At 48.4% G+C, this 14,540-nt stretch overlaps 2 protein-coding genes across 2 annotated transcripts; one reads left to right on the top strand and one right to left on the bottom strand.

Annotated features, from left to right (window-relative positions):
* Positions 1 to 639: 639 nt before the first annotated feature.
* LOC142774388 (uncharacterized) lies at positions 640 to 3,377 on the bottom strand. Its single transcript, XM_075874765.1, has 2 exons — positions 3,289 to 3,377; positions 640 to 1,857 (listed from the first exon to the last, which is right to left on the bottom strand). Exons 1-2 carry the CDS (start codon positions 3,303 to 3,305, stop codon positions 912 to 914), a joined length of 963 nt encoding a protein of 320 aa, XP_075730880.1. The 5' UTR covers positions 3,306 to 3,377; the 3' UTR covers positions 640 to 911.
* Positions 3,378 to 10,736: 7,359 nt separating this feature from the next.
* On the top strand, positions 10,737 to 13,686 carry LOC142774245 (putative ATP-dependent RNA helicase DDX17). The gene is made up of 2 exons (XM_075874634.1): positions 10,737 to 10,743; positions 12,923 to 13,686. Exons 1-2 carry the CDS (start codon positions 10,737 to 10,739, stop codon positions 13,684 to 13,686), a joined length of 771 nt encoding a protein of 256 aa, XP_075730749.1.
* Positions 13,687 to 14,540: the final 854 nt, after the last annotated feature.

The raw sequence follows: 14,540 nt of genomic DNA, 5'->3' as shown, positions 1-14,540 counted from the left end.
CTCTAGAGTGACCTCCTGTATCCTAAGCTCACTACCTTCATTGTCCTTAAAATCATGACTTCTGATTTTTCCTTACTGAATCTGAAATCAAACCTATTTCCCTCACTACCACATATGTCCATCAATCTCTGCAAACCTTCCTTGTTGTCGGCCAATAGCACTATATCATCTGCGTACATCAATGCTGGTGGTGCCTGTTGAATGAGTTTTCTTTGTTTGACAAAAGAGAGCTTGAAGCCAAGCCTACTTTCCTCTAATTTGGCCTCTAATCCTTGTGGGTAGATCACGAATAACAAGGGTGACAGAGGACACCGCTCCCTAAGCCCCCGTTTTACCTCCGTGGGCTTGGATACCTGTTTTTCCCACTTTATAACTACCTTATTACTTTTATAGATATCCTTTTAAAAAATAGTGACTCTATCTTCCACACCTAGTGTGTCCAGTATTCCCAACAAAAGCGGTAGCGCCAGCAGGGACGCTTGGCGGAGAGCCTTGGTGGTGGCAAAGGACAGAGAAGCGGTTTTCTTTTGCGTGTGGCAGTCGGTGCGAGCGGTTCTCTAGTGGTTTGCCCGTGAGGACTGTGCCACGGGTCGGAATACTCTCAGGAATACTCTCATGCGCTTTTTGTTCTACAGGTCAATCACCTCACCGGCATGGCACTAATCGAAATGTATTTGTGCTCTCATACAAGCGATCAATAACAACCATGGATTGCTATTCAAATGAGTCCAACAATATAAACCTCCGCCCGCAACACTTGTGGGACGTGTTGGACGTGTAGACACGTGTTGGACATTAGGGCACTCCTTCACATGCCAGGCATCTCGGAAAATATGGAGCAGGGCTATGATGTTCACCGTCATTCTCGTTGGTATTTCGTACGACTTCCTCACTTTTCATGCCCATAATTGCTAATGCCGACGCACAGACGACGCTTCGACAACTAGGTCCACCGTTCGGCATAGGCCTCCCGTTGCCCTTGAAGCTCGCCCACTGCCGACGTACCGCTCCCAGCACGAAACCAATGTCGCCAATAATGGGGAGCGAGGAATCCACAAATACAGAATTCCAGAATTCCTCTGAGGGCGGTTGAGATCCACGTAGGTTCTCAACCTGCGAGCATTTCTGAAAGACGCATTTCTGCGGCGTGCTTTTCCTGCTCTGCCATCGCACAGAAACGTCGCTCGTCTTCTTACAAACGATGAGAGCCCTTCGTCGGCAACGCCTCTCCACCGTGCGCGAAGATCGGCGTTGCTCGGACGATCGCGGCGGTTTGGCTTCAGGGGCAGGCGGCCCCTGATGCGGTTCAATTTATCCCGCAGGTCCTCGCATTCAGTCTCGTCTGTGCCACATTCACCGGTCTGTTGTTCCCACTGCGACGAGGTAGGGGGCTCTGACGACGCACACACCGAGGGCACCTGACTCAGGGCATTGGACGAGGCCGCGCGGTAGTGTGGCGCAGTGGGTTTCGCTGATGCCGCCGAAGACTTCGCTTCACCAAGGAAGTCATCGTCGTCGCTACGAGCTGCCGGGCGCTTTTGCGCTCCTCGCCGGCGGCACCTGATGCGGTTCAGCTTATTCCGCAGGTCCTCGCGTTCATTCGCTTTTGTGCCACCTCTGTCGGTTTGCTGTTGCCGTGAGGAGGCCGTGGTGCTGGCAGTGTCCCTGAGTTGCGACGACGGAGAAGCCTCTGATGGCACAGTCACCGAGAGCAACCCGCCCACTGCACTCGGCAAGGCCGAGCGGAGACGAAGTGCAGTGAATTTCGCTGACGTTGGTGAAGACTTCCCTTCGCCGAGAAACTCGTCGTCGTCGCTTCCGATTTCAAGGCATAGGACTTCTCCCGGCTTGGAAGAACTGCAAGCAAATGAAAGAAGAAAAAGCTTCTGCGACCAAAGTAGATCATATGCTGTAAATCGTGGATGTATGAAACAGGTTTGATTCTCGGAGGGCTCGTTTCTGTTGAACAACACAACCTAACTAAACAAATTGTATAAGACATTGAATGAGGCTGAAGTAATTACCTCACTGATGAGCAATTATCGGTGGACGAACAGTTATTAAGAAAAGAATCTTTCGTAGAAAGCACTGTGACAGCATACGTGCCATAACGATGGCAATTGCAACATGCAAGGGGTTTTAAGCGTGTTATGCGACAATATTTAGGTCCTAGAGGTTTTTTTTTTGTAAGACAATACAGATTCTCAATAAAAGTTCGATGACAGTCAGGCTACTGTCGTTTTTCAACACAAGCTTTAATTGAAGGTGGTTATATATTGCCGCAACCAAAATGACATCGACGTGACCAATTATCAAAAACTTGTTAATTAACCAGACTTCTCTCGTGGGCCGTCGTTTACACTAGAAAACTTTATGGTGAATCACTTTATGAAATACCCTGCTACCCATAATATCCGCAATTCTAAGTAAAGGCGATAAAGAAGCTGATCGCAATCACCGCCGAGGACATCTCTCTGTTATATAAGACCGGAACTATACGACACAAGGAAATGACGCAGTTTGTTTAATCAGTCGTCGCAGCAGCACCTAGACAGAAAAATTGTCTGGCGTCCTGGAATGCGCAAGTTGACAGCACATCTTTTATATAGGTAAAATGTGGGGTGCTAATCACCTTCGTGGTCCACTCGCGGCCGTTTCTCTAGCTCAGCAGATACCAAGATTGATGGCGCTAGATGGCTGTATGTATGACGAACAATAATGACCATCAGTGTACCATGAGCATGGCTTGTAATTCATGCCGCACGCGACATGGATGTCATTTTTTTTCGCAGCACCACCTGTCCTCCAAGTTCCTCAATACAGCAACGCGACGAAACACCAGCTTTGGAGTATGATGCAGAGAGCGAAGCAGCCGCGAGCATACCTTGAAGGAGGCGTTTAGATCATGTAAACTGTGCACTAAAAGAAACTGGAGAGTTTGTTTTATTCTCGTAAAAAGGGGGTGCACCTTGAAGAAACTTAGCTGGTCAGCAAAATAATGTGGGCAGTGCGCCTGGAGGTGCTATCATAATATTAGTACAGATGGCTTCAGGATACCTTCTTTTCCTGGCTTCGATAATGAGGGTGAAATGGCAGGTTGTTTCAGAGCACAATTTGGTTGCTGTGTTCGACAGGAAATGTCATACTGAATCGTAAGGGCGACGCACGGTTCAGAGGTGAAAGGGGTCATGAAAGCAGCCATGGGACCTAAATAAAAAGCAAGCCAAATCAGCCGCCAACGAATCGAAGAACGGTTCTCGCAGGGCGATGAGATTGTACATGGCTTACCTTGTGCGGTGGCTCATTCATTAGAGCACAGTAGAATCTTGAACCGCAGAACTAGCAGTGAAATCGACCTGATGCCTCGCCGTTGTCTTCTTCTTCTCCGCACGTTCTCGCCGAACAAGATGGTTCACTTCCAGATTATGATGATGATGATAATATTCTTTATAATTATGGTGACCTACCAATCAGGGGGATCGGCCAACAGTCGGGTAGGTCATTTATTATGATGTTTAAGCGCTAGTAGAGAACACAGATGCAATGGTAACTCTTTGACGTGGCACAAGTTTCTTCTCTGTCTTAAGCACTCCCCTTTCGAGTGCCCTCGCTGCGACACGCTGTCACTGAGCCGGCACGAGACGGGAACATGCGCAGTGGGGGTGTGGACGACGCCGAAGCGCGACGTCGTGTGACTAAGAAATGCTCCGCATTTTGAATTATTTTGGGCAGATCCCACGTACCTTGGGAATCGACGTTCTGCGAAGCATGCGGAGAAAAGGTGACCATTATTTTTAATTTTTTTTAAGACGAGGGCATTTCTTGAGGTACTTCGACGCGAGAAATCATAGTCTTTCTTTTTGTTTCTGTCTTTCACTCGATTCACCCATCAGAGCAGAAGTTTTGCTCAGAGACCACCCATTTTCATCTCCTGGTTGCGTTCGTATAGCGAATATTATCAATCAAAAAGTAAATATTACGCATGCTTGGGCGCAACATCAGCATGTGAGTATTATGTAGTGAGTTACTTTATTTTACAGCAGAAGCTGTTATGAGTTCAGAACATAGGTCACGCGCGGTGCTGTAGTTCTCCGCCACCGCCGCCGCCACTGTCCGTAACCAGTATCGCAAGAAATAAGAAATGAACTCGGTAATTAACCAAAAATTCTAATACACAATGGCATTCGAACCCGAGTCAACAGCGTATCAGCCCAGTATTCTACCACTGAGCCACGCCGGTGCTTGGAAAACGTTTTTAAACTGGCGTTAGGCAAGCTTTGTTCGGAAAAGAATCTCGTTGTTATGAGTAATAAAGCATTTTAGAACATTAAAGAAACAACCAGATGTCAGACAATGCAAATTATGTAACAAGTGGGTCGTTCCATTCTCCAACTCATTAAAAACTTGTTCTTGATCACCTATTAACTGTGGCCGACGACGACTCGATGATGATGATGGTGATGATGATGATGATGCTCCTTGGAATATTGGCACCCACCCACTCAGGGGGATCGGCCAAGAGTCCGCCGGAATATGCATACTGGATTTATGTTTATATTTAGTAAGAGCTACAATAGTTCAGAGATGAACTTTTTATTGTAACGTTAATCGTGAATGATTGTGATTCTAGTATCACTGTTTTCTGTAACCTCCTAGTGACCGAAGATCTTTGGCTAGGAAGGCTTAATAAAGAATCGTTAGCAGTTTATACAAGTACCAAATCTATTCGAGTCACATAAAAACTTTTCGACAGCTTTGAAAATATTCCTGTCCGAGTGACCCAGCGCAGAGGCAAGCCACTTCAGGCACAATTTTTCATCGTCGTCAGCCACTCCATAAAAAAATTACACGAAATTTCTAGCAAGTGTTTAACGGATACCAAGCTTCTCCGAAAAATGACGAAGGATGGCATAGTGAATGCTTGCCTACTAAGAGTAGGAGGAAGAATAAACTTTATTGTAAGAAACCAGCAGGTTTAGGTGGCCGGGCCTAAGCCTCCTATGAGGGGACGTCAAGGGCTTGCCTCAATGCCGCCTCACGGGCGTGCTGGGTCGACCAGGTTTGGTCGTAAAGAGCGGGGCTCCGCAGAGCCTCATAGAGCTTCGACGAAAGGGTCGTGGCGTTAGTGTGTCTGTACTGTGCCGCGCAATCCCACAGCGTGTGCAGAAGCATAGCCGGGTAAGTGCCGCAGCACCGGCAGTGGGAGGTTGTGTACATCTCCGGGAATATGAGGTAAAAGCGGGCAGGTGAGGAATACGTGTTTGTTTTAAGTAGGCGCAAAGTGGTGGCCTGTGCCCGGTTGAGCTTGGGGTGAGGTGGGGGAAAGGCTCGGCGTCCGAGGTAAGAGTTCTTAACCAGATCACTGTAGGTGGCGAGGTTGTCCCTGGTGGCCTACTACACAAAAATTATTTACGGCATAGTGGGTACCCAGCAAGTGTGCTTGTAGCAGTTACTTAAAAAGTGTTCAGAAAAAACTCTGAAATGCCGCTCTTCTGGCTTTTGCCGTGACAGTGTGCTGCACGTTCCTCACAGGCCTGGCGTTTCTTAAAATGCATAGATATTGAACTGTAAAGGCAGCAGTGCTTATCACGCTGCAGTGCTGACTACGCGACGATATGTGAACGCCCTTATAAACATTTTATAAGGGCGAAGCTCCTTAAAATCGAACCATGCCCCCTGTCGATTGGCGGGATGCTATAAATATCCATATACACATGGGTTCCCGTATAGACATTCATACACATATGAATAGATAGCCGTATAGATATCCATACGGATACCATATGGATATCCACGTGACAATCAATATGGACATCTCGACACCATATGCGCATTGTAATTCATAAACAGCTTTGTATATACTGTACACAAAGTTCTCACGAATTCGCATGATCGAGTGGACAATATACGGATGTTAATGATATCCTGGAGCTTCGCCCACTCGTCACCATTCACTTCCTGGATACATGTCCTTGTTTTTATTCTCTCTCTCTCTCTCTCTCTCTCTCTCTCTCTCTACATACACCTTCGCCAGCGAAGCTCGCAGATACGCCACCATTTTTTTGTTTCTCTTCGGTTTTCTGTTTCTATTCTTTTCCTTTCCTTTTCCCCTTCTCTGTTTTTCTCTATGCTTATTTCTTTTTATTTCCTCCTCTTTTTTAACTATTTATTCGTCTTTGTCCGATCCATCGGTGTAAATGTGGGTCCTCTGGCCGTATTTTTTGTTGAGTAGCGATAATGTCACCTGTCGTAGGACCACTGTTGAATGATGGCTCTTGTTTGTTATTCCCGGAATAGTGAGGCACACCTGTGGTTGTTGTAGGCACCACGGAGGTGACGCTGGTCTTGTTGCTGGAGTGAAGCCGAAAGGAAGGCATTCTCTATGGGCAGAAATAATCTTTGAAAACATCGCTTCTGGTCTTTGAAGTGGCAACACTGCAACATGGTGACCAGGAACTCGGCAGAGGTGTCTTATGTGGGCTCTCAAATTGTCAGTGGTGATGAATGTTTGAATTGGATGCTCTCTTGCGATCATAATTGCCCCGTAGGTTGAGGTGCATCGCGGCAATCCTAAGCACACGTGTAGTGCTTGTCCTTGCAGACTTTCAGGGGTGCGGATGTTCGTCTTGCACGTACTTGCCAGTAACGGCAAGCTGTAGCGCGAAAATCCCAGAAACAGTGCCCTGTATAGCTGCATCATTGGCCTTATTGATGTGCCCCAAGATTTTCCGCAGAGGAACCGCATTATATGGACGATGGAAGTTAGCCTTCTCTTCACGTAATTGCAGTGGGCACTCCACGAAAGGTCCCTGTCAATAATCACACCCAGGAAGCGATGGCTCTACTGGTATGGAATATTTTTCCCATTGATGGTAACGGGGTATTGTGTCATGGCTCTGCGAGTAAACGCAACCAATGCACATTTCTCCGTTGAGACGGAAAGACCTTGCTTGCGGAGATATGATCATGTCAGGGTGGCAGCCTGCTGGACTCTTGCACGTACTTGGAGACGAGTTACAGCCGAAGTCCATAGACAAATATCGTCAGAATATATGGATATGAGGATAGTACTTGGAAAAATTTCACGAAGTCCTACCATAACGGGGTTAAATAAAGTGGGACTTAATACCGCGCCCTGAGGGACGCCACGGGAGGTGTAGTAATTGGTGGTAGGTCCATCTGAGGTTTGTACAAAAAAGTACCTTCTCGTGAAATAATTCTGGATCCATTGGAACATCCGACCACCGATTCCAACAACTTCCAACGAGTCTAGGATGGCTTTATGTGTTGCGTTATCATAAGCCCCTTTGACGTCGAAGAAGAGTGCTAGTGGTATGCGCTTGAGACTCTTCTGTTGCTGGATAAATGTTGTGAGATCAATCACGTTGTCAAGAGATGACCTACCTCGCCGAAAACCCGTCATGCAGTTTGGGTATACGTTGTAGCGCTCGAGGTACCATTCTAGGCGTGTAAGTATCATCCTTTCCATGACTTTTCCTACGCAACTTGCGAGGGCAACAGGGCGAAATGATGTCAAATCAAATGGTGACTTTCCTGCTTTGAGTAGTGGCACAAGTCGACTTATCTTCCAATCCTGGGGAACAATGCCCGCCTGCCATGAGTGGTTGTAATAGCTTAACAACTGTCCCCTTGCCTCCTGTTGAAGGTTGGCTAGAGCGGCGTAGGTGATGCCATCGGGTCCTGGTGAAGATGAGCGTCGGGAAGCCGCCAAAGATGCGTCAAGTTATTCTACAGTGAAAAGATTGTCCATTTTCGAGATGTGGGGTTCATGGATAACACTCCTAATAGTGCCAGTGAACAAGGCGGACACACCAGCGATTCGCGTGCAAAACTCCTTTGCCACTTCAAGTTGGGTCTGGCCTAAATGTAGGGCTAAAGCCATGAAAGGATGTCTTTGTTGAGGAGTCCAGCGCAGGCCACGAATAGTGCTCCAGATGCGTAACAACGGCTTTCGGGGATCCAATGATTCGCAGAATGATTTCCAGCGTTCCTGTTCAAGTTTGTCTAAACGTCGTTGGACTTTTTTCTGTATGCGTCGTGCCAGCCTCAAGTCGCATATTGCCTTCGTCCGCCTGTATCTTCTTTCTGCCCTTCGGCGAAGCGCGCACAGTTTTTCCAGTTCAACGTCGAAATCTGAACGCTTGCCGGTGAATGGGAGGAGACAGGAAGATTCCCTCAATGCCTCTTTGATGACATCCTCCAAGTTCTGGTCAGGGTCTTCACGGCATGTATTTTCGATGAGTCGCTGAAATTTGGACCAATCAATTCTTCGTATTGTGGTCTTAGGAGAGGAGTTAGTAAGACCCCTTATTCGCATATAAGTTGGAATGTGGTCACTCCCGTGCGTTTCGATGTCTGAAAACCAGTGCACTTGCGACCGGCAGTTTCTGGATACCAGAGTCAAATCGAGGCAACTGCTGTACGTAAGGCCCCGCAGGTATGTACGACTGCCATCATTCAAGAAACATAGGTCATGCTTGGAGGCAAATGACACGAGGTTTCTTCCTTTAGCGTTGATCATCGGAATACCCCAGATTAAGTGATGTGCGTTGAAGTCTCCAGTTATAACCCACGGGCCCGTAGTTGTTGTCAGTATGTCTCGTAGTCGGTCTTGTTCAAATCGTCCGGATGGTGATATGTAGATACCAATAAGTGTGAATGACACTTTTTCCTTTTTAACTCGTAAGCAGACATATTTATTGTCGTCATGCGGTTGAACTGCATGATGCACATATGTGAAATCTGTACGAATGTAAACAACCACCTTGCTGCGTTCCTCGCACGTTGAAGAAACTAAATATTCATACCCTGATAGTTTAGGAGGTTGTTGCACGTTTGGTTCACATATAACTATTATAGGAATACGATTCATGATTATATACTGACGGAATGAAAACATGCGGGATCTCAGGCCTCTCGCGGAACTTCCTGCCATTGGCTCCGAGATGTCAGACGCGTTTTGGTTCAACTAGGCCCTGCTAGGTGTCACGAGCTGTCCAGTATACGCGAAAATTGAGTTTTCGAACCACTCGTGCCATTCCCCATATTAAGGTCCGGCGTTTTTTTTATTTCATGAATGAAACGGAAACGAACAAGAAACATTTTATTACGTGTATTGATGCACGGAAGCTTCTTTATTTGGTGCAGCTATATCGATTACTGGTGATTAATTGTAGGCGGTTTGTTTGACGTCATCGGGATCATTTTGAGAATGTCCTACTGCGGCGCATGCATTCTCCGTGGTGCCTACAACAACCACAGGTGTGCCTCACTATTCCGGAAATAACAAACAAGAGCCATCATTCAACAGTGGTCCTACGACAGGTGACATTGTCGCTACTCAACGAAAAGTACGGCCAGAGGACCCACATTTACACCGATGGATCGGTCTCGGCTGACAGCTCCACAGGTGCTGTTGTCATCCCGGCGTACCAGGTCACTATAAAGCTCAAACTGTCGCATAGGACAACATCCACAGCAGCGGAGCTTGCCGCCGTACGTGCTGCTATACTTTATATCGCGGAAGCCCGACCTCAAAAATTGGCTGTGTTCTGTGACTCCAAGGCATCCCTTCAGAGCTTGCAATCAGCTTTACGATAAAGAGAGCATCAACAACTAGTGAATAAAATAAGAGAAGTGATCCACGAAGTTTTATCGAAAGGACATGACGTGGTGTTCCAGTGGTTACCGGGACATTGTGGTATTGTCGGTAATGACCTTGCTGATAATGCTGCCCGATCCACCCACGCAGACGCCCAGACAACCCCAATTTCATTGTCGAGAACCGACGCTGCAAGGGGCCTTCACTCGTTCACTAACACCATGTCGGAAACTTGGCTGAGTGACCCCAGTGTCAGGAACCACCGCGTACACAAATTGGACCCGTAGAGAAAGCTTCAAGCTGTATCGGACCTCTCCCGCCAGGATGCAACTTTACTGTGCCGCCTGTGGTTATGAGTAGCTTTTACAAAGGCGTACTCCTTTCGCATAGGAATGGCGGATAGCTCCCGATGTGAATCGTGTGACACTGATGAGACAATAGAACATCTACCGTGTTCATGTGAACGTTTTTCGAGCGAACGCAACTTGCTACGCGAAACGTTAGAGACACTAGACAGTAGACCTTTCTCCGCAGAGAAGATCCTTGGTTCATGGCTGTACGCGTCGCAGGCCAGCAAAGCGACGCGAGCACTGCTAAGTTTTCTGAAGACGACCGGACTACGCGACCGCTTATAAGCGTGCAATGGACAAGGTCACATCTACACACACGTTGCCCTTCACTTCTCTCTCTCTTCTCCTTTAATCCCTTCACCCCCTCCCCCAGTGCAGGGTAACAAACCGTACGTGCGTCTGGTTGACCTCCCTGCCTTCCATTCCTTCCCTTCCTCCTCCTCCTTGATCAATGACCGTTGTTGCTGCTGTGACTCTCGCTGCTTTAGTTCTGCTGCTACTAGTGTCGGCGGCTGCGTAGTAAATGCGGGCAACATTGTGGACTGCCACAGTTGCGTGAGATAGCACGCTTCCTGAGGCGGGTAATTTGAAACGCGTTGACCAGATGCGGACCACTAAAACGTGATTTTATTCCAAAATAAGCGCTACCTTCGCACAAAAGTAACACCAGGATGTTTCTGAACCGCTATTTCAAGAATCAGCGTCTACTTAACAGTTGCCTTTCGTGTCGCTTTAGTGCCTCGTCCAAACGCAGGTGGGAGGAGATGATCCGTAAGCTCCCGTTTCAGGCACCACGAGAAGATGGTGAATAACACGGGATGCAAAGTTCAACGCTAAAGTGCGTCATCATGTGCCGCGCGGTATGTTTACCTACCTCCCAGTGTAGTAAATGCGGCAACTTTGCACTGAGTCGCGCAAAGCTTGGCACAGTGAAGCAGGTATCCACCACCACTCACTGAGCGAAATTCTCTATTTTTTTCTATATTTATTAAGTGCGAAACCCTTGAGGGAATCCAGGCTGTTGCATGCTGTAGTCGTTGCTTGTCGTAACGCTCCATGTGTTCTCGTGCTTATTCACCTTCTCTTGGGGCTCATACCCACTGTAGGGAATGGGCCTTTTCCTAGTCCGAACAGCACCCCAAGTGGAGATCACCGAAATCAAAACTGGTGGCTCTTGAACTCCGAAATTGTCCTCCGCACGCCCGTAGGCACTCTCTGAGGCTTGAGTTCGGCCTCTTTTTGGGGAAAACGTTGGCATGTTTGCGGCACCAGATGCCGGCTGGTTCACACGTTTCGTCGCGTTTTGGCCTCCAAAAATTGTGGCGCGTGTCGTGTGCGTGCCTTCTTCAGGCCGGCGCTCATGCGCAGACTACCCACCCGAAAAAGGCGCTATTGGCCAAGAATTTAGTGGGCTCCGTGTGTAGCACCCTGATGGCGGGCTCGCGCCAAGGAGGAGTCTTCTTCCTCTTGTTTTTCAGACGCCTTTATGGTGATCACTTATCGTCATCAGCAAAAAAAAAAAAAGATTAGCGCTGGTAACACAGGCAAAATTACCTACGCAAATAGAAGAAAAAAATAAAGAATTAACCAAGCGAGAAATAAAGAGAGATAAAGGAAGAATTAGGAAGTGAAATAGAAAGAGCAACAAAGACGAATAAATAGTTAAAGGAGAGAAAAGCAGAGAAGGGGAAAAGGAAAGGAAAAGAGAAAGGTGCAGCTAGATCGATTACTGGTGATTAATTGTAGGCGGTTTGTTTGACGTCATCGGGATCATTTTGAGAATGTCCTACTGCGGCGCATGCATTCTGCTGTTGATAATAATGCAGTTTTAGATGTTTTATATTTAGATGTTACGTCGGGGTTTTCGCTGTAATGTAAAATGTTATTTGACTTTAGTGTTCCTTTAAAACTAAAATGCTGTGAGATAGCGAGGCTAGAGGAGGTTTCAGCCAGGCAGACCGGGCTGGAAAGCCGCCTTTCTCACACTGCCCCGGCCAACCGCCCTACATTCTACCTCCTTAATGTATCCGTCCTTCCTTTTTACCTTACTTGCTTTTCTTCGCTCGCACTGTCTCTTCTATCGCTGTTCCCCAGTGAGTGTATCGGCTGAGGTGTCCTCAAATCAAAGAGAGTTAATTATCATGCACTCCAAACCCCAATTTCTCTCCTTTCAGCCTTTTCCTAAGGAATCCCCCCTCCCCCCAGAAAAAGAGGTGAAACGTCTCATCTTCAAAGCATTGCTCGTGGCAGTACCGGTTCACAAGCCCTTCCCGAAACCCTTACAAAGGGGCAGGGGCAGCACAGCAAAATCAGTGGCCGATCGTTCCGCCCAAGTGTCTCTCTTGAATGTAGATGAATAGAAACAACCTAAAGGCACAACGAGGTCATTGAATTCGTCTTGCCGGTGGTTCGGAGAGTGGCGGCCAAAAACTTGCCGTTACCATTTCGGCCCAGTTATTAACTTCTGCCTGAAGACGGCGGTCAGTCGACGACAAGAGTGACTACCAAGCTCTGCAGAGATTGATTGATTGATTGATTGATTGATTGATTGATTGATTGATTGATTGATTGATTCTAGAATATGAGTAGGCTCGCAACATCGTTTTCGGCGGTGCGTTCCTCTCGCATTCACAAAGAATGCGATTTGAGTAGCTCTCAGGCAGCCGCAGTGCCAAGCGTCACTTGAGCCAGTGTCTTTCACACAATTAACAAAAACCGACGGTTTCTCTTGTTTCGGACGGCGTTGACCTTGTCAACGCCGTCCGAAACAAGCGCATTGACGGTAGGCCTACTTGAGTCGAAGCCCTGTGCTGGCCCGTCGTTCTAAGCGGTCTTGTCTTCCTTGGCGTCGTGCAGGCGGGGTCGCTCAAGACACATGCCTGCGTGCTCCCGACCGTCACGCACGCGCTAAACATCCAGTGACCATGGAACGTCAGTGACGGCCCACTAGCCATCGTCCTCGCGCCGTCTCGGGAACTAGCGCAGCAGATCCATCGCCTGTTCCACGACCTCGGGAAGTTATTCGGACTGCGCAGCGTCTCCGTTCATTCCGGCGTCGCCAAGGACACGCAGTACGCCGCGCTCGCCGTAGGATGCGACGTCTGCATCGGAACTCTAGGTCGCTTCCCGGAGTTCGTGACGGCACAGCGGTTGAAGCTTCTCCCGTGCACGAACCTTGTCGTCGACGGCGCAGACCGGATGCTGTCCATGGGACTGGAGCGCGAGGTGACGCAGATCGCCCACCAGATCAGGCCGGACCACCAGACGGTGATGTGGGTCCCCTCGTGGCCGAAGGGCACGCAACGCCTCGTCTATTTCCTGCTTGAGAACTACGTCCAGGTAAACCATGGCTCCGCGCAGCCTCGCGTGGTGCGCGTCAAGCAGAGTGTGTTCGTCGTCAAGCAGACCGAGAAAGAGCGCGCGTTCACCGAGCTCCTCGAGGACTTGCTCAGGGACGAGGTCGGAAAAGTTGTGGTGTACGCAAAGACACGGGCAGCGGTACGCAAGGTGGCATTGCAGCTGCGAGAGAGGAACTGGCGTACGGTCGCCGTTCGCCGCGGCATGGCGCTTGAGCAGCGTCTTTGGACGCTGAGCACGTTTCGCACCGGAGGCTCTCGCGTACTACTAGCGACTCACGGGTGCGGATGGGACCTGGCCTGGGACTACGTGCGTTTCCTTGTGGACTTAGACTTTTCCGTTAAGCCACACGGCTAAACAATGTTCGCCAAGCAGCTGGGCAGCGTCGCCATCGAGGGTGCCGAGGTGCACATTTTCTTCACGTCTGACGATAGCCGGCACGCTGAGGAGCTGGTCGCGACGCTACGACAGGCCGGGCAAGCGGTGCCTGTGAGCTCTATAAACTCGCAAAGGAGACATGTGCCAGAGTTGGGCCTGGCCGCAATACAAAATGGTGACGCCATAGGTACATTGGCAGCTCGGATGACGCTTCGGTGGTGATTTCGGTCTCATTGTCCCCCGGCTTGAGCGTACACCGTGCTGATACACGCTACGTCAGCTTTCTGAGCATCACTGGTTGTAGAGAGAAGCTACTGTTCTAACACGAAGATTCTCTAAGCATCCCAAAATCGGATATTGCCAAATGCAACATGGCCGTTGCGCGAAAATTCTGAAATAATATTGCAGTCATGTTCCTATATATGCTATGTATTCTGGTATTTGCGACTATTGATCTTTGTGATATTGAAATTTGTCATATTTGCGACTATTTGGTATTCGAGATATTGCGATATCAATGACAATTGTGCCAATTTATCTTAATTGATCGCGGCATAAGAGACTTCGAGTACTGTGCTTCATTGAGCTAGGGCAGGGTAAACTGGTCAGTATTTATGGTCACCTTCGAGACGTACCCAAACGTTTGTGTTTAGAACTTACTGTCCTCATTGAGATATTTGGTCTGCACTTGAATCTAGTTTCCGTCCAAGTGATCGCAGAAGGCTGATATATTCGGTGGGCTTATTGGGAAGACCATAGGTATTCTAACCAAACTGTTTAAGGTACATAAGCCACCGGTGAAGTCACCATTGATGCAGGCATGCCTCGGACAG

Source organism: Rhipicephalus microplus, chromosome 10, assembly GCF_043290135.1.
Source record: "Rhipicephalus microplus isolate Deutch F79 chromosome 10, USDA_Rmic, whole genome shotgun sequence".
Classification (NCBI taxonomy): Eukaryota; Metazoa; Arthropoda; class Arachnida; order Ixodida; family Ixodidae; genus Rhipicephalus; species Rhipicephalus microplus.
Note: the sequence above shows the minus strand (reverse complement) of the source record. Positions and strands in the feature narration are given on the sequence as shown.